Below are 19,475 nucleotides of genomic sequence, written 5' to 3' on the forward strand. Positions count from 1 at the left end.
GAATGCAAATAACCCCCTCCCCACACCAACTCTCCTTGCCCACCATGCTGTGTTTCGTGTCAAGCTTGTCTCCTCAAAGCTGCTCATGGGGGCTCCAGCTCCCTCCCAGCCCTGCCCCTGGGAGCCTGCTCCCTCCACCTCCCAGGCAAACATACAGACCTCCCTCAGTACATTCTCTCCTTCCTGCCTGGAACATGGTTGGTACTACCACGCTACTATTGCGCAATCAAAAAAAAAAAACCAAGGCTCAGAGAGATTTCCAAGTCACTTGGCCAAGGTTACACAGCTAGTAGGAATCAGAGCTATGAGTTAAACAGATGTTCTGCTGCAGGGTACTTGTGACTGGACTCCTCTGCTTCCCCATCCCCCCACCAAAATAAACCCAGTCTCTTTGTTCTATTTTTCTTCATGGCTCCCTCTCTACCAAGAACTGTCCATTAGAGCATAGCATCCTGCCCAATCATTCTGCACCCTGGACCCATGCACGTTGGGGCCCTCTCCATCTCTTGATCCTATACAAAGAGCAGCTCACATCCCTCCTCAGGAGTAACCAGTGAAAAGAACTCTCAAGACAGGGTGCTGGTGGCTCATGTCTATAATCCTAGATACCCAGAAGACTGAGATCTGAGTAGTTCAAAGCCATCCTGGGAAGAATGTCTATGAGGCTCTTATCTCCAATTAACCACCAGAAATCCAGAAGTGGCACTGTGGCTCTACTAGCAGAGTGCTTGCCTTGAGCAAAAGAATTAAGGGGCAATGCCCAGGCCCTGAGTTCAAGCCCTACAACTCACACACACACACACACACACACACACACACACACACACGCACACACACGCACACACACGCACACCCATACACACGTGTCACTTTCTGCTCGCACTGGTCTTCTTATGGTCCTGTCTCAGTCCACCTGCTTCTGCCTTCTCTGTCCCCTAGAGGTTGGTCTGGCCACCTCTGTGGAAGTCCAGCTTTCCTGATCTATCACACCCAGGCACTGACTGCTCTTCCCCATCTCTGTTTCTCGACTTCACACCTGGTGATACCCAGGTAGGCCCCTAGACCCTTCCCTTTTGAGCCTCCCCTTTCTCTGCCAGGGAATCAGCACAGTGGGAGAGTGAACTCCAAGTGTTTGCAAGGATCAATCTGGCTCTCCCCACCCACAGGAAGAAGTTTAAGAGAGGTGGGGAGGCAGAGAAAGAGAATCAGAAGCATCCTTGGATGGAGGGCCCTGCAAAGCTTCAGAGGGTAGAGGCCTGTATGCCAGGGAAGGACATGAGGAGCTCTGAGCCACGCTGGATCTTGGGCAGCTCAGCTCCCTGGGCCTTTAGCCAGCTGCCCATGGGTCAACTACCATTGGCCGGCTGAACCCTCTCACCTCTTCGTACCATGCACACACATTCCTTCAGCCTGCAAAGAGCCTGGCACTGCCAGGTTAATCATCCCCACCAACAGAGTCTGTGGGGGACCTGGGCAGGCTTTGCATGTCTGTGAGGCTGTCATGTGGAAAAGGGAGCAGCGCCATGGGGGGCTGCAGAGGAAGCTTTGGAACATAGGCTGAGCTTTGTTTGCATCGCCTGAGAGAGAACGAGCTATGTTCTGGGTGAAGGATTCCTGCGTGCTGTCTCATTTGCTCAGCCGAGCAGGCTATGATTAGCCCTTTTTATGGAAAGGAAACTGAGGCCCAAGGCCATCCAGCAGGTGTGGGACTCAAGCTGGGCTGGAAGCCAAATCTCCTGTCTGGAGGAAGGGCAGCAGACTTGGTGAAGACTCGAGTCCTGCTCACTGGGGCTGAAGCCAGGACAGCCCTTGCCATACTGGCTGAGCCTGGGCCACAGGGAGAGACAGGAGTCTCCACAAGAAACAAGCATCCAGTCAGCAAAAGTACCCAGACAGCTTCAGTGGCTCATTGAATGAGGATGCAATCCTATCACCCTTTCAAATTCATGATTCTTTTTTTTTTTTTTTGGCAGTTGTAGGGCTTGAATTCTGGGCCTGGGCAATGTCCCTCAGCTCTTTAGCTCAAGGCTAGCACTCCACCGCTTGAACCACAGCGCCACTTCCAGTTTTCTGGTCGTTTGTTGGAGATAAGAGTTCTTGGACTTTCCTGCTCTGGCTGACTTTGAATCGCAATCCTCATATCTCAGCCTCCCGAGTAGCTAGGATTATAGATGTGAGCCCCTGACACCTGGTGTGTGTGTGTGTGTGTGTGTGTGTGTGTGTGTGTGTGTGTGTGTGTGTGTGTGTGTGTGTGTGTGTGTGCGCGCGCGCGCTCAGGACCTGGTCACTGTCCCTGAATTCTTTTGCCCAAGGCTAGTGTTCTACTACTTGAGCCACAGCACTGCTTCTGGTTTTTTGGTGATTAATTGGAGATAAGAGTCTCACAGACTTTCCTTGCCGAGGCTGGATTTGAACCACTATCCTCACCTCAATCTGAGTAGCTAGAATTATAGGCGTGAGTACTGGTGCCTGGCTCAAATTCAATATTCTAAGATGCCAGGGTATCTTTGGGAGAAAGAGGATGAGCGAACAGAAAGCTGGGAACTCCAATGAGGATCCTTGCCAGAATTCCCTGTGCCAGTTCATTCTCATTACAGCACAGAAAGTAGCTACTCTCATCCCCATTTCCCATGTTGGGAATAGTTTCAGAGACACAAAGTGACTTGTCTAAAGTTACACAGCTAGTGACAGAAAAAGGGCAAAGACACGGTCTGTGTCTTGAACCTAGACCTGTACCTCTACACTAAATGGCACTTGGGACAGCATGCTGCCAGCTACCAGGCTGTACAGGCTATTTTGTGACTGCCAAGAGGCAGTTTTCCTAGGCCCTGGAGCCTGTTATAAGCAATGGCAGGGCCCTCCACAGTGTTCAAAGGCCTTCCCTGTATGGCAAAGAGGCAGAAGGCTGGGTAGAGTATGAGGTCAGGAAGGGGCCCAGCTGAACTCTGAACATAGCAGAGTCATGTGGGCAGCACAGGGTCCAGCCTCAACCACACAAGAAAAGGTGAGCTGACCCCAGCTGGGCTTGGTGGTCACTACATCCCTTACGCTGAGCTTCTACATCTGTACTCTCCAGAGTGCATGCCAAGGAGCTGAGCTGCTGAGAGGGGGCGGGGTGAAGGAGGAGGGACCCAGAGGTCCTGGAGTCAAAAAGCCTGCCTTTAACCAGACACTGGGGCTCATACCTATAATCCTAGCTACTCAGGAGGTTGCAATCTGAGGATCATGGTTCAAAGCCAGCCCAGATAGAAAGACTCATCTCCAGTAAACCACCAAAAAGCCAGAAGTGGAGCTGTAGCTCAATTGGTAGAGCGCTAGCCTTAAGCACAAAATTTCAGGGTTAATGCCCAGGCCCTGAATGCAAGCCCCAGAACCAGCACACAAAGAGAAACAAATAAAAATCATGATTTCAGTTTCACCCAGGGGCCTAGTCTAGGAAAAATAGGGATAATGGTCAGGAATGTTTGAGGGTAACAGGAAGGCCTCTGGTCCAAGATAACTGGGCAGTGGCCTTGACCTCCAACCCCCTGGTCTCTGAAGCCCTACCCAATCCCCAGGCTACTGTCAGCAGAGGAAATGGACAGAACTCTGAGATGGACAGAACTAAGTGGCTCCTAGCCCAGTCCCCACCCTGCCCACACCTACCAGCAGGATGTCAGCAACCACTGCCCAGTTGCAGGACAGAAGCAGTTCCCCAATGCCCAGGAACACCTGTGGAAAGAGGATGGCCTCAGTGAGTCTCCTGCCTCAGTCACGACAAGAAAAAACTAAGATAGCATCGTTGAGAGGGATGGGGCAATGAAAGTCTGCAGCTATTTTCTTCATGGTGAGTAGACCAGGCAAACCAGACCAGCAGCCATGACCCCATGTGAGCAATGGAGCTCAGGTCTGAGAAGCACACTTGCCTTAATGTATGGTCCTCAGCACCCAGCTCTGGGGTTACCCACAGAGCTTTGCATGAAACACCCAGGAAACCATTTGGAGGAGAAAAGCTGAAAAACTTGCCTATTCCTTCTCTGTTTTCTCCTAAGGCCAGTCTCACTGCTAAAGTGCCTACTGACCAAGCCAGCCTAGAACAAGATGCTTCCGGCCTCTGTCCAGAATCCACTACCTGCCCACCTCCCCAGATCCTCAGGTGCTCACAGGCTAATTCAAGTCAATTTCACACAATCCTCTGACCCTTTCTACCTACCACATGCCAAGGGTTTGGGGGCAGTCTTCATGCCTCCTTCTCAAAAAGAGTTAATGAAGCAGCAAGAAGAAAGAAAAATGCTTCATTTTTCAGAGCTACCAAGAGCTTACTGCTGGGGTGGAATTAGTCATTCCTGGAGTCACGGGACTATGTCCAGGCAGCGCAGGCTAAGAAAAAAGAGCTTGATGGTCAGAGATCTGAGAGCACCAGGGCAGAGGAACAAAGGACCCTGCCTGAGCACTCTCTGTGCACCAGGCACATCTACTCAGACCTGGGAACATCGCAGACCTGGGAACGCAGGCCTGACGGCACACCGCAAGCCCCTTCCTAAGAACCCTGATAACTGTGCCTGGCCTAAGCACAGCGAGGGTAAGAAGGCCTTGGCAGAAAGTGCTTCACGAGCCTCCAGTAACTGTCTACTGTCTACTGAGTGTGTCTAGCAAGGCTGGCACAGGTAATCAGAGAGGAACTCCCAGGCTGAGGGTCAGGGCAGAACCCTGAAGGGACAGTCAGATTCAAGAGGGTACTGAAAATAACTGCCAGACCACCCCAGGCAAAGGATCCTTACAAACAGATACAAAAGGCTGGACTGAGCCCATTGTTCGGTGTCAGGGCAGGAGTGTTGTGAGTGTGTGTGTCTGTGTATGTCTGTGTGTGTTAGGGCTGGGGCGAGGGCTGTAATCCTAGCTACTCATGAGATTGAGATTTGAGGATTACAGTTCAAAGCCAGCCCAGGAAGGAAAATTTGTGAGACCAACAAAAAACCAGAAGTAGAGCAGTGGCTCAAAGTGGTAGAGCACTAGCCTTGAGCAGAAAAGCTCAGGGACAGCCAGATCTGACTTCAATGACCAACCAACCAACAAACAAACAAAACAAATGTCTCACAGAAGCTGGCATTGGTGGCTCACTTCTGTAATCTAGCTACTCAGGAGGCTGAGATCTGAGAATCATGGTTCAAAGTCAGCCCGGGCAAGAAAGTCCATGAGACTCTTATCTCCAATAGACCACTCAGAAAACCAGAAGTGGCGCTGTGGCTAAAGTGGTAGAGCACTAGCCTTGAGCTGAAGAGCTGAGGGACAGCACCTAGGCCCAGAGTTCAAGACCCACGACTAACAAAAAAAAAGTCTCACAGACTTTCTTGCCTCAGCTGGCTTTGAACTATGATCCTCAGATCTCAGACTCCTAAATAGCTAAGATTACAGGTGTACAGGGAGCTACCAACACTCAGTCCAAGAATGTGACTTCTGACAAAAGGAGGATAGAAGAGACCACAGAAGCCACAGGCTTGTGTAGTTTTTCAGCCCAACTAACTCTGGCCCTTGGCTCTCAGACTGAGAGGATTTGGAGGACAGCGTGGGTCTCCTTCAGGACCTAGAACATGGGCTAGGCACCCATAGGGTGGGAATCAGGAAATTGCTGGTAAGCAGGACCCAGGCGGGGCCCAGGCAGGCCGCAGACCCACATTCCAGCTGACAGGGCCTGCCAACAGGCCCCCGGAGACCACATGAGAGCCAGACCCGGCTCACACCCACTGTCCCTGGAATGTCACTGAAGATACTTGCACCTGGACCACCAGGCTCTCTTGCCTTATACCCCAGCCTGCTTCTGTGCCCTTTTCCTCCACCCGGGCCAGATGCCAGCCACTTGAGCCTCGCAGCCACAGAACCTCCTTGCCCTGCCTTCACAACCACAGGACATACTGAAATACACCTTTTCCTTCCTCCAGCTGCAGCAGGGTGGATCCTGACCCCCAAAATAGAGCCTTCAGAGGGAGGCTGCAGCCACAATGGAGCTTTTCAGGCTGAACAAGCCACCCGAGGATGCCAGGCTTCCCCAGACACACCTGGAACCTGGCACTGCGCCACCCAATCCCTGGCTCCACTTTGCAGCTTTGAGGGGCAAAGGGCCAGCCAGGGAGAGGCTGCCTTCTAATCCCTTAATCACAGAGGCCCCTGAGGTAGCGGAGGCCCGGCAGTCTGGGCTCAGGGAGAAGCTATGCAGCAAAGGGTGCGACCTGCTCTGTGGATGCCTGGCCCCACCCTGCCTTCTGGGGGTGGGCCAGCCCCTGTACAATGGTGGGGCCCCCATGCCCTAGGCTCCTAGGGCACCAACAGTCAGCTGATAACCTGCCTGCACAAATCAGATCCTAATTCAATGGCTTCTACCTCTGTAACTGCCTCAAATTTGGGTTTCACAAGCAAAGAGCAAGGAAAACAAACAAAAAGGCCCCCAGTTTGGAGAACTTGGAGAGCTACTCCTACATTATGCCCAGGCCTGTTGTTTCAGACCCTTCTGGCCCATCACACACAACACACATCACACTGACCAAGTCCCCACATTCATTCTTCCACAGCACTGTTCCAGCTTGGTGGGGCTGAACTGGTCAGGAGCCAGCACAGGCCACAAATAAACTGCCAATGTTTCTTCTCCTTAGGCTCAGGGTGGCCAGGGAGACTATAGGCCAAAGGCCAGAGTGAGCCTGCAAAAGCTTACCTTCTCTCCTCATAACTCTTCTGCCCCCCCCCCTCCAGGAATTTGGCCCCATCCTGATCCTCTTCCTTTTATCCACTGCCAGACATTGGGCCTGGCCCTCCTTCCTCAGCTTCCTCACAGGTTCCCATACCCCATCATCTCTTCGGCCACCTATGCAAAGGGGAATTCCAAAAGGGAAATCTGACTCTGCCCTCCGCTGCTCCTCTGAGCCTGTGCGGCTCCCCTGCTCTCTGGCTTCAAGCCCTTGGATGAGAGAGCCTGGGAATGCTGCCTGGGGCCTGAGAAACAGGCTGAGCTGAGAGCCCTTGACCTCATGATGGACACTCCTGGCCTTTGTCACCCCTGGCCAGAGAGACATGCTCACACACACACAGAGTCAGCCACCCATGTGCACACACTCACTCATATGCAACCAGACAGCATTTTGACATATGCATATTCACATCTGCATGCATGCACACACATGCACGTACACATACAACCTGGAAAGCACCCACAACACATATCATAAGTACATATGGAGGTAACAGGGATGGCATTCAAAAATATCAAAACATATAGGAAGTGTGGCTTGAGTAGCAGAGTGTGTGCCTAACAAGGGTGAGACCTTGAGCCTAAATCCCAATACTTCCCTTGCCAAAAAAAGTATGGCACTGGGTGCCCTTGAACAAGCCCAACTTCAGGACTGAAGCAGGAAGATTACATGAACCCATGAATTTAGAGTAGATCCTGGACAACATAGCAAGACATTCAAAAACAAAAGCAATCAAGCCATAGTGGCTCATGCCTGCTATTCTAATTGCTCAGAAGGCTGAGATAGGAGACATTCAAAGCCAACCTAGACAGACAAATCCATGGCTTACTTCTCCAATTCACCAGCAAAAAGTCAGAAATGAAGGTGTGGCTCAAGTAGAAGAGTACCTGTCTGTGAGAAAAGGCCAAGTGAGAGCACAAGGCCCTGAGTTCAAGCCTTGGTACCAACAACAAAAAAGAAACAAAACAAAAACACAGGCTGAGAAGTACTTACTAAAGAATAGCCTAGATACTCACTATCTTGCCCATGTAATTGTAACCCCTCTGTATGGTATTTTCACAATAAAAAAAAAGAATAGCTTAGAAATTATTCCCAATACTTGTGGTCTCATAAGAAACGCAGTAAGATACGTTCATGCATGTGCGCATGCACACACACAGACATACACACTCATGCCCTCACATGAATGTGTACAAGTGAACACGTTCATGCCCATGGCTTCCACACTAATGCCTTCACACTACAAAGATCTCAGCCCACTACAAAAGTGGGCTTCAGGAGAGAGCAGGAAGGGAAGACATCCCAAGAAAGGTCTGCTCCTGTGGGATGGAGGGCCAGGGTCTTCAAACCTGGGCCCATCTTAGTCTTCCACCTGGGCAGTGACAGGACCCTGAGAAGGTCACTGTCCCCATGGACTCATGGTGCCTGGGGAAAATCTGAGATCCATCCCTGAGGGTTTACAGACCAACTCCGTGCCAAGCATGACTGAGCCAGTCAGGACACAGGCCCAGGGCACAGACTGGCCACCATCAAGCTGATGCACTGGCTGGCACACTCTGCTCCTAAGCCTGCCAACTTGTAATTGCAGAAACTGGCATGAGGGCACAGGGGCACCACCTGGTTTCCAGGAGCTGGCAGCAGCACAACAACCTGGTTGACAGGGAAGCAAGGGAGTGAGGTGGCAAAGGGGTCCAGCTCTGGGGTCTTCCTGGGAAATTCAGCCAAGCTCTCTTGGTGGGCTTGTGCTGCTATCCAAGAGGTGAGGCTCCAGAGGAAGAGAGGGGCTCTCTCTCTCTCTCTCTCTCTCTTTGCCCCTCTGAGGCAGCCCCTGGAGCCTGGTTACTATAGCCCAGAAAGCAAGAGAAGCAAAGTTTATCCGCATCTCCAAGGACCACAGCCATGCTGTTGGCACCACCCTGGGGCCAGAAACAGACCCCACAGCCATCCTGCCTGAATTCCTAGCCAGCAACATTTTACTACAGCTATGGTAGACACACAGCCTTCGCTGATCCCTGACAACCACCTCCCAAGCTCCCCTTCCAGCAGGTGCCCAGCTCCAGCTCAGTCCTGGCCCCAGAGTCAAGACTAAGATGAGAGGTGACTCCTCTCATTGGTAGGGGCTCAGTGTAACCATGCTGGCTGTACTCAGTGTAGTGGTGACCATGCCACATTGGGCGAAGAGAGAATTTAGAGCCATAATCAGATTTGGGTTGGCTGAGGCTTACGGGTCATTTGGGAACTCCTGGGTAAAGATGGAGGATAAAATCTGCATTGTAAACTTTTCTTCTCTCCATAAGCAAAAAACTGGTACATCGGCGGGGGGAGGAGGGGGGTGGGGGGGGGAAAGGGAATCTTTTTTTTAACCCAAGGAAAGAACAAAATGTAATGAAATAAACATTAAATACTAGCTTCTAAGCAAAAAGACAGCCAGTTCTGGAGTGCAGCCCTTCTCAGATTTGCATCCCATACCCACTCAATAAAGCCCTCCCATCTGGATAGAAATAAACTGGGTAGGTAGGTGTCCTTAACAGAGAAGCTGCAGGATGAGTTGCTGGCAGGAGTTGGGGGGTGGGGAGCAGGCGATGGAGAAAAGGAACAATGACCTCAGTCACTGCTTCCACTCCAGCCCTAGGGCAGACCCCATCCCAGAGAGGGGTGTACCCCACAATTAAATAGAAAGAACCCTGTTACACATAGCATTTACCTAAATCCCAGAAGAGAGAGAGCAGATTCCAGGTGTTCTAACAAAGACTCCTCACTCCTGCCAGAGCCCTGCAATCCCCTCTGGCAACGAAAGAAGAGAAAGTCTACAGAGCCTAATATTCAACTCTCAAAGTACAACTCCTGTTGCAGAAGAGGGTGGTCCCAGAAGCCTAGACAAGAATCAAGAACTACGTCTGATAGCAAAGCAATTTCAGAGTCTGCGCACAGCTGCCCACACCCAGGTAAGGGGAAAGGAATCAGGACAAATCACAGGAACCATGTACAGAGGGAGAGAAGAAAGGAGAGAGTAGAGAAAGGACGAGAAGGAGGAAGGGAGGGAACAAAGGATGAAAGAGAGAGAAACAAATGGGAAGGGGTAAAACCCAAGAAGATAGATAAGAGGAGTATCAGAAATTCCTTATAACTGCTTCCAACTATAGGACAATGTAATGAGAAATTAATTCTTCAAGGAAAGCTTACAACAGGTGCCAGGGCTCATGTCTATAATCCTAGCACTAGTGCACACAGTTAAGGAGTTGGTCGAGACTGGGAATGTGCCTTAGTGGTAGAGTGGTTGCCTAGCATGCATTGAAGCCCTGGGTTCCATTCCTTAGTACCACATGAACACAAAAGCAGGAGTGGCGCTGTGGCTCAGGTGGTAGAGTGCTAACCTTGAGCAAAAAGAAGCTAAGGGACAGCGCCCAGGCCCAGGACTGAAATAAAAAAAAGAAGAAGAATTGCTGTACAGCCAAAGTCAGCACCTGGAAGTAAGTGCCTCCTAGAATTTTGTCTGCCTCCTTCTCCTAGATATCTTCTTGCTTCCTCTTAGTCCCAGACCTGACTGTGATCTAACACAAGTAAAACATACCACAAATAAACCTAAGAAATATTTAGAGATTAAAAAAACACAGTCCTAGCTGGGCACCAGTGGCTCCCACCTATAATCCTAGCTGCTTAGGAGGCTAATGTGAGGCTCATGACTCACACACTTTCACAGGAAAGTCTGTGAAATTCTTATCTCCAATTAACCACCAAAAAGCCAGAAGTGGAGCTGTGGCTCGAGTGGTAGAGCGTTAGCTTTGAGCACAAAAGCTCATAGACAGCACCCAGGCCCAGAGTTCAAGCCTCAGGACTGGCAGAAAGAGGAGGGGGGAGAGAGGGAAAGAAAGAAGGAAAGGGAGAGAAGAAGGGAAGGAGAGGCAGAGGTAGAGGGAGAAAGAAAGGGAGAGAGAGAGGAGAGAGAAGGAGAGGAAGGAAGGAAAGAAGGAACGAAGGAAGGAAGGAAGGGAGGAAGGAAGGGAGGGAAGGAGGGAGGGAGGGAGGGAGGGAGGGAGGGAGGGAGGGAGGGAGGGAGGGAGGGAGGAAGGAAACGTGATCTTCGGATCTCATCCTCCTGTGCAACTAGGGTTACAGGTGTGAGGCACCAGTGCCCAGCTATGACCTCCTTCATTGTCTTTTCAAATTTGATAAAGCCAACTTCCACATAAGAGAGGCCCACTCAGAGTTTGAAGGTAGCTTAGTGGTAAAGTGCTTACCTAGCATGCATGAAGCCCTGGGTTTGATTCCTCAGTACCACATAAACTGAAAAGGCAGGAAATGAACTGTGGCTGAAGTGGTAGAGTGCTAGCCTTGAGCAAAAGAAGTTCAGGGACAGTGCCCAGGCCCTGAGTTCAAGCCCCAGGACTGTCAAAAAAGAGGCCCAGTTAGGGATGTAGCTCAGTAGTACAGTGCTTGCGTAGCATGTAAGCCCTATATATGATTCCAACAAAGAAAAAAAAGTTTCATGTAACAAGGAACTGAGAGTAGAATTCAACAACGAGCAAAGAGGTTCTTCATCTAAGAATCTGAATGCTATCAACAACTGAGAATGAGCCTAGGAAAGGATCCTTCAGCAGTTGAGCCTTCAGGGGAAACCATAGTCCCTGAGACCACAGCTCAATTGTAGCCTTGGGAGAGCACAGAGCAGAAGACCCAAATGAGCTGTGCTGGATCTGTGACCCTCATTGACTATGGGAATGCACTTAATTTTATACTGGCACATTTTAGGGTGATACATTGCACAGCAATAAATACTAACTACAAAGCTACTGAATTTCAAGAATAAATACTGAAATGTTCAAGTATCCATACAAAGTGAATCAACATTAAGAACTTTCAAAAATCAGACAAATGCCAGGTGCCAGTGGCTCACACCTGAAATCCTAGCTACTCAGGAGGCTGAGATCTGAGGATCATGGTTCAAAACTAGTCTGGGCAGGAAAGCCTGTGAGTCTCTTCAATAAACTACTCAAAAAAAGCCAGAAGTGGCACTGTAGCTCAAGTGGTAGAGTGCCAGCCTTAAGCACAGGCTCAGCATCTAGGCCTGAGTTCAAGTCCCTGGTAAAGAAAAAAAAATCAGATGAAGTCATTCTCCATAATTATATTAGATACCAGAAGTTAACAGGAAAATATTTGCAAAATAATGAGGGAAAGAAAAGATAACCCAATAACACTACACCTAATTAGATGTTGCTCATGAAAAGAGTCAAAGACAATCTCAAGAGCTAGGCTTTGTGGTGCATGCCTGTAATCTTAGCAATTAGTAGGTGGGGACAGGAGGAGTCTGAGGCCAGTCTGGACTGCACAGTAATGAGAAGCTAGAGGGCCTCAACCTTCCCTAATGGCAGAGGGCTAAACCCAGTTAAGCATTATAGGAAGAAAACACTCTTAAGAATGTTAAGTTCACTTAATTCTTTAAGTCTCTGATGCTTCTCTTCTTTGAATAACTTGAAATGTTAGGAACAAGCCAACACTGCCAATTGTCAGGTCCCTTCCTATGCCTGGCTGCCTCAAGTGGAAAACTGCCTTGACAAACCGCAGGCCCCTCTCCAAAACAGCCCACCTGCTCTGCATCCTCCACCACCCCTCTGAGGAACGTTTACTCCAGTCACAAAGACCACCACATCTGAAGCCAGTTTTCTGCTCTAGAGGGCTCCGCTCCAGTCATCACCACTCCAGACAACCTATATTCAGACTTGTAAGACATCACTCCAAGACAATCCTGTTCACCCTGCAGCTTTACCACTCAGGCCAGAGGGAGAGCACATCCCCCAATAGCTTAGCACCAAGCTTGTCATTGGTGCAATGTAAGCCCTGTAATTGGTCTGTATGTAAAGGCCATGATTGGTAGAACCAGAATCTGTGCTGCGGTTGGTACAAATTACAATGCCACATGTTCATGCCAGTCATACCATGCACCTTCTCTGGCTACATAACCCGGCTGTTCCAGTCACTTCTCTAGTGTGGCCTTTTCTTGCCTTCTTGTTGATCTTTGTGTTATGGATAGAGCAGGCTGATTGGTCAGGCACAGAGGAGATAGTAGTGGCAGAGGCAGAGGCAACAGCAGCAGCATTGAGGAGGCAGCTGAAGAGTTCCAGAGAGCAACCAGGGGCAAAGATGGCAAGGAGTAAAGAAAGCAGAGACAACAAAAGACAGGGGGTATATAGGAAAGACAGAAGGCTATGAAGAACCAGGATGAGACCTAACAAGTACCAATCGTTGGAAGAATTCCAGAACTCAGGGATTTGCCAAGTCTTAAAGACAAAGGGACAACCTCTAAGGTTTAGCAGCATTACCGTTAGCTGCCACTAACTGCTGCAGACTGCTGGTGCTGTCAGCTTCTCGTTGGAGCTGAGATTTTACTATGTGTCAAGTGCTGGACCACTGGCAATCAAAGCCCAGAATAATACTTCTCCAATCCAGAAACCTAGGGCTGTAAGTCTCTGGCTTCCACATCCTGGTACCTTAAGTCTCAGAGTGCCTTAGTTCTCAGAGCTTAGTACTCAAGGGCCTAGGACTTACAATGCTAGGAAAACTGTTCCTGACTAATTCATAATTTTTTTTGGTTGGTCATGGGGCTTGAACTGAGCCTGGGCACTGTCCCTCAGCTCTTCAGTTCAAGGGTAGTGCTTTACTACTTGAGCCATAGCACCACTTATGGTTTTGTGGTGATTTATTGGAAATAAGAGCTCAAGGACTTTCCTGCCCAGGCTGGCTTTGAACCTCAGTCCTCAGATCTCAGCCTCCTGAATAGCTAGGATTACAGCTGTGAGCCAACGGCACCCAGCTAATTCATAATTTTCATCAGAGTAGAGCAAAAGTACTCCAGTGTGGTTCATTGATAACTGCAAGACCCTGCCTAAAAAAACAAAAACAAAAACAAAGAAGACCATCTCAACCATTTCATCACAAAATACACCCAGTTTAGAGGTAAAGCAAAATTTAAAAAAACTCAGGAATGAAAAACCTATATAAATTAACTGATGAGTATTTAATCTATTTAAATTGGGTCCACTGTCAAAAAGTTATGAAGATTATCTATAAAAAACAGATTATGAGTGTTGTAACTTTGGAAACATAAAAATAAAAATATAACAAAACCCAAGAGGTTAGAGAACAAAGAATCAAAGGCCAGATTCTCTTTCAGAGTTGAGATCTGTTAGTAAACCCAGTTCACAATAAATTTGAATGTAGAGCTGGGAAGGTGCTCAGTGGTAGAGTGTTTGCTTAGCATGCATGAGGGTTCAATTCCTCAGTACCACATAAGCAGAAAAAGCTGGAAGTGGTGCTGTGGCTCAAGTGGTAGAGCACTAGCCTTGAGCTGAAAAGCTGCGCGACAGTGCCCAGGCCCAGAGATCAGGCCCCACGACCAACAATAATTAATTAATTAATTAATATTTGAATGTCATACTTTTTTGTTGGTAGTGATCATGGGGTTGAACTCGGCCTGGGTGCTGTCTCTGAGCCCTTCAGCTCCAGGCTAACACTCTACCACTTGAGCCATAGTGCCACTTAAGTGCTAGTCTTAAGCAAAAGATCTCAGAGATAACACCTAAGCCCTCAGTTCAAGCCCCACAAGACAAAAAAAAGAAAGAAAAGGTAGAGAAAGGATGGTAGGGTAAAAACAAAGGAGGAGGCAACAATGCTAGATAGGAAATGTACTCATTACCGTGCTCATGTAACTGTAACCCCTCTGTATAGTATTTTTACAATATTAAAAACCTACAAAAAAGAAAGAGAAAAGAAAAAGAAATATCTCTGAAGATGGGAAGTAGATCAGTGGTTGTGTAGGACTAGGATACGAATAGACTGGGTAGAGTGGGGAAAGACTGGTAATGGACATGAAGCTTTTCTCTGAGATGATAAAATGTTCTAAAATTGATGTAGCAGTAACATATATCTCAAAAGATAAAAAATAAAATATAAGTAGTAGTGGGCATGCAACTGAATATCCTGGAAAACATTAATTTGGACATTTGTGTGTGTGTGTGTGCATGCGCATGCACGTGCACATGCATGCATGTACACATGCACACCAATACCAGGGCTTGAACTCAGGGCTTCACACTCTTGCTTGACTCTTTCACTCAAGGCTGGCATTCTACCCCTTGAGCCATGCTTCTACTTCTGGCCTTTTGCTGGCTAATGGGAAATGAGTCTCACATATTTTTCTGCTCAGGCTGGCTTCAAATCACAACCCTCAGACCTCAGCCTTCTGAGTAGCTAGGATTACAGGCGTAAGCCACCAGCACTTAGCGAATCAAGTACTTTAAATGGATGAAATTGAATAGCATGTGAATTATATCTCAAAAAATCTGTTTCTAAAAGTCACACCAACATATGATCCAAGTTTAATAAAAGCATTTCTGATGGCTACTGTCAAAATAGATTCTCAACAAGTATGAAAATGAACAACAAAACCTCTTTTTAAAAAAAAGAAACCTCAAAATTATTTTAGAGCCAGGTACCAATGGCTCAGGCCTATAATCCTGGCTACTTGGAAGGCTGAGATCTGAAGATCATGGTTCAAGACCAGCCTAAACAGACATATCCACAAGACTTACTTCCAATTAGCCAATTTAAAAAGCTGGAAGTGAGCCAGGTGTCAGTGGCTCATACCTGCAATCCTAGCTACTCTGGAGGCTGAGATAAGAGGATTACCGTTCAAAGCCAGCCTGGGCAGGAAAGACCATGAGACTCTTATCTCCAATTAACCAGCAGAAAACCAGAAGGGGCGCAATAGCTCAAGTGGTAGAGCGCTCGCCTTGAGCTGAAGAGCTGAGGGACAGCGCCCAGGCCCAGAGTTCAGGCCCTACGACCGGACCCCCCCAAAAAAAAAATCACCGCCTTTATTATTCTCCTTACCCATCCCCCCTCTTAAAACAGATTACATTGTTCTATTTTCATACATTCAAACAAACCACTTCAACTATATTCATCTTTATTCCCACTCCCTTTCCATTGCTACCTACTTTCCCAGCAGCTTTTGCTTTATTTTTCTGTCATTCAATTTTTTTAGTGTATATTCATTGCAATAAGGGATTTCATCACTATATTTCTGATATGCATATATTTTGTTTTTCTTTTTTTGCGGGGGGGGGGGGGGGTGTCCGGTCGTGGGGCTTGAACTCTGGGCCTGGGCGCTGTCCCTCAGCTCTTCAGCTCAAGGCTAGCGCTCTACCACTTGAGCCACAGCGCCACTTTCGGCTTTTTTCTTTTTGTTTATGTGGTGCTGAGGAATGGAACTCAGGGCCTCATGCATGCAAGGCAAGCGCTCTACCACTGAGCCACCTTCCCAGCCCCTATATTTTGTTTTTCTCAGAATATCACTCTATTGATTTGTATTTCCCCACCCTTCAAACCTTTTCATTAGAATTCTTTTTATCTTATCTTTCTTTTTTTCTTTTAGGCCAGTACTGGGGGTGGAACTCAGTGCCTCATACTCTCACTGGGCTTTGTCATTTATGGATGGCACTCTACTACTTGAGCCATTCCTCCACTTCTAGCCTTTTGCTCCTTAATTGGAGGTGAGCATCTTGCAGATCTGTCTTTCCAGGCTAGCTCTGAAACACAATTCTCAGATCTCAACCTCCTGAGTAGCTAGAATTATAAGCATTAGCAACCAGTGCCCAGCTCATTGAAATTTTTTACACTATCTTCATTCATAGTTGCAATGTATTTCAAAATTATTCACCATCTTTCTTTTTCCCTCTCTTTTTCTCATCCCCCTAAATAGTCCTGTAGTTAAATTATGTTGTAAGTATATACATATATATTCACATATATTTATATTCATTTGCATATAAATGTCCATGAATATGCATGTATTTTAAGTCTAGCTTTCACATGTAAGTAAAAACATATGATATTTGGCCTTTTGAGCTTGTTTTATCTTGCTCAACATAATGTTCTCCAATTCTATCTACTTTCCTGCAAGTGACATGATTTCACTTTTTATAGTTTTATAATATTTCCTTTATTTCTCACATCTTCTCTATTCATCTGTTGTTGTACACCTCAGCTGATTCCTCCATTTGCCTATTGTGAACAGTGTTACAATAACCATAGGTACTTACTTGTATAGGTCTTTCTTGTATATTGATTTAATCTCCTCTAGATATATGTCCAAAAGTGGCATGGTGAGTGTCATAAGAAGTTTTTTTGAGGAGTCTCTATACTGACTTCCACAGTGATTGCACTAGATTACATTCCCACCAACAGTGTGTGAGGGTTCCTTTACTCTCACACCCTTGCTAGCATTTATTGTTTGTCTTCTTTTGTCTGCCTTTTTTCTAGAGTATTTTTTGGCCCTTTTGCTAAATATTAGATGGCTATAGCTGTGTGAGGCTTAAACTTAGGGCCTGAGAGCTGTCCCTGAGCTCTTTTGTTCAAGTCTAGCACTTTACCACTTTGAGCCACAGCGCTGCTTCTGGTTTTCTGGTGATTAATTAAGATAGGAGTCTCATGGACTTGCCTGCCTGGGCTAGCTTTGAATTGTGATCCTCAGATCTCCTGAGTCACCTGAGTAGCTAGGACTACAGGTATGAGCCACAGGTGCCTGGCTCTAGCAGCTTAAAAATCCATCATTATGTTATTTATTTGAGAGTTCTCTGGGGTTTTGAGGATTTTTTTGTACTGATTATATGTCTTGAACTCAGCTTCTTCTGCTCTCACTGGAGTTTTTCACTCAAGGCTGTCACCCTACCACTTGAGCCACACCTCCACTTACATTTTAGGTTACTTTTTTTTTTTTTTAAGCATCATTTTTATTTGTACACTTAAAAAGTTGTACATAAAATCTCTTAGTACAATTCTATAAAACTGCCAGGGGAAAGGGAAGGTGATACCTTTTTTTATTGATCATCAAGAAAGTTATCCAGATAAACAAAAACACAGTAAATTGTTTAAAAAATTAAAGAACAACGCTGGGCGCTGGTGGCTCAGGCCTGTAATCCTAGCTACTCAGGAGGCTGAGATCTGAGGATCGCGGTTCAAAGCCAGCCCGGGCAGGAGACACCGTGAGACTCCTATCTCCAATAAACCACCGGAAAACCAGAAGTGGCGCTGTAGCTCAAGTGGTAGAACGCTTGCCTTGAGCTGAAGAGCTGAGGGACAGCGCCCAGGCCCAGAGTTCAAGCCCCACAACCGACAAAAAAAAAAAAAAAATTAAAGAACATTTTTCAAGTATAAATATAAAACAAATTCACAAATTACTCTGGATGCTAAATAAATAACTAGTTAATAAACTCCAACTTAATTACTCCAGCCAGCACTGGTATAGCACTTCAAGAATAGAAAATTGGGCTCATTCATGTCTAGTATTGAAACAATGTATCCTTTCTGATTCTTAAGACACAGAAACATGTTTCTAAACTGTGTGTGCTCTAGTGGACTTGTCTGTAAAGACAAGTCCCCTTAATACTACAACTTCTAAAAAAATTTCAGTGTCAAAATCATAGCTGAAAAAATATTTTCCAAGTATCTGGACACATAAATTGATCTCAAAATGTACAAAAGCCTCTGTAAACCAGTACTATTATCCAATACATCTATCAAACTTATTAGATACTAAACAAAACTGTAGCAAAGGAAATCTTTCCTACATTCTCCTGAGTGCTTAATATCAAAGTTGAGAATATAGTGCAGGCCACATCTCAATGTGGTCAATCAGTTGTTATTACATTATGCATAAATATCTGCTTAAGAGCATGATTTAAGGTTTTTAGGCTACATTCTTAATGTATGCACTCATAGCTATAAATTTTCCTCTTTGTACAGCCTGTGCTATATACCCCAAGGTTCTGGCAAATTGTGTTTTCATTTTCATTAAATTTCAAGAGCTTTTTTTTATCCCTCCCTTATTTCTTTAGCGACCCATTTTGTCTATCATTCAACAGAGAATGTTGCTCAGTATTCATGTATTTGAATGTTTTCTCTAGTATATTCTGCTGTTGAGTACTAATATTCAATTCCTTTATAATCTGATAGAATCCAGAAAGTGATTTCAATTTTCTTATTTTATATTTTCTAGTGTACAACTTGCTTTATATCTTAGAACATGATTTATTTTGGAAAATGTCCTGTGAAATGCTAAAAAGAATACATATTGTGCCGGGCCTGTAATCTTAGCTACTCAAAAGGCTGAGATTTGAGGATCTAGGTTCAAAGCCAGCCCAGGCAGGAAAATCTGTGAGACTCTTATCTTCAATAAAAAGTGGCTCTGTGGCTCAAGTGGTAGAGTGCTTGCCTTGAGCTGAAGAGCTCAGGGACAGTGCCAGGCCCAAAGTTAAAAAGAAAGAAAGAAAGAAGGAAAGAAAGAAAGAAAGAAAGAAAGAAAGAAAGAAAGAAAGAAAGAAAGAAAGAAAGAAGAAAGAAAGAAAGGAAGGAAGGAAGGAAGGAAAGAAAGAAAGAGAAGGAAAGAAAGAAAGAAAGAACACATATTGTGCTGCTAGTGAAGGAAATACTTTGTAGATGTCTGTCAAGTTTGTGGTGTCATTAAGTTCTGCGGTTTCTGTTGAATTTTTTGTTTGGATGACATCTATTATTGTGTTGGGGCCTATCCATGCTTGTTAGTCCAGAAATGTTTGTTTAATGAACCTAAATGAGCACCTTTTCAGTGCATATATGTTAACAATTGTAGTTCCCTCTTCATGGATTATTTCCTTTTTCAGTACAAATTAACACATTTTTCTCTTCTGAGTGATATTGGCTTGAAGTCCATTTTTATCAGCTGTA

General features: G+C 46.4%; 1 protein-coding gene across 1 annotated transcript in view; it reads right to left on the reverse strand.

Moving 5' to 3' along the window:
• The window catches only part of Spns3 (sphingolipid transporter 3 (putative)), a 69,413-nt gene that overhangs the window by 7,285 nt on the left and 42,653 nt on the right, over window positions 1–19,475 (reverse strand). The window contains 1 exon segment of the mRNA XM_042680602.1: window positions 3,646–3,711. Within this exon segment, the coding sequence (XP_042536536.1) occupies window positions 3,646–3,711 (66 nt within the window).

The sequence above is a fragment of the Dipodomys spectabilis genome, unplaced genomic scaffold (genome assembly GCF_019054845.1).
Source record: "Dipodomys spectabilis isolate Male_0828 unplaced genomic scaffold, ASM1905484v1 ptg000062l, whole genome shotgun sequence".
NCBI classification, from domain to species: domain Eukaryota; kingdom Metazoa; phylum Chordata; class Mammalia; order Rodentia; family Heteromyidae; genus Dipodomys; species Dipodomys spectabilis.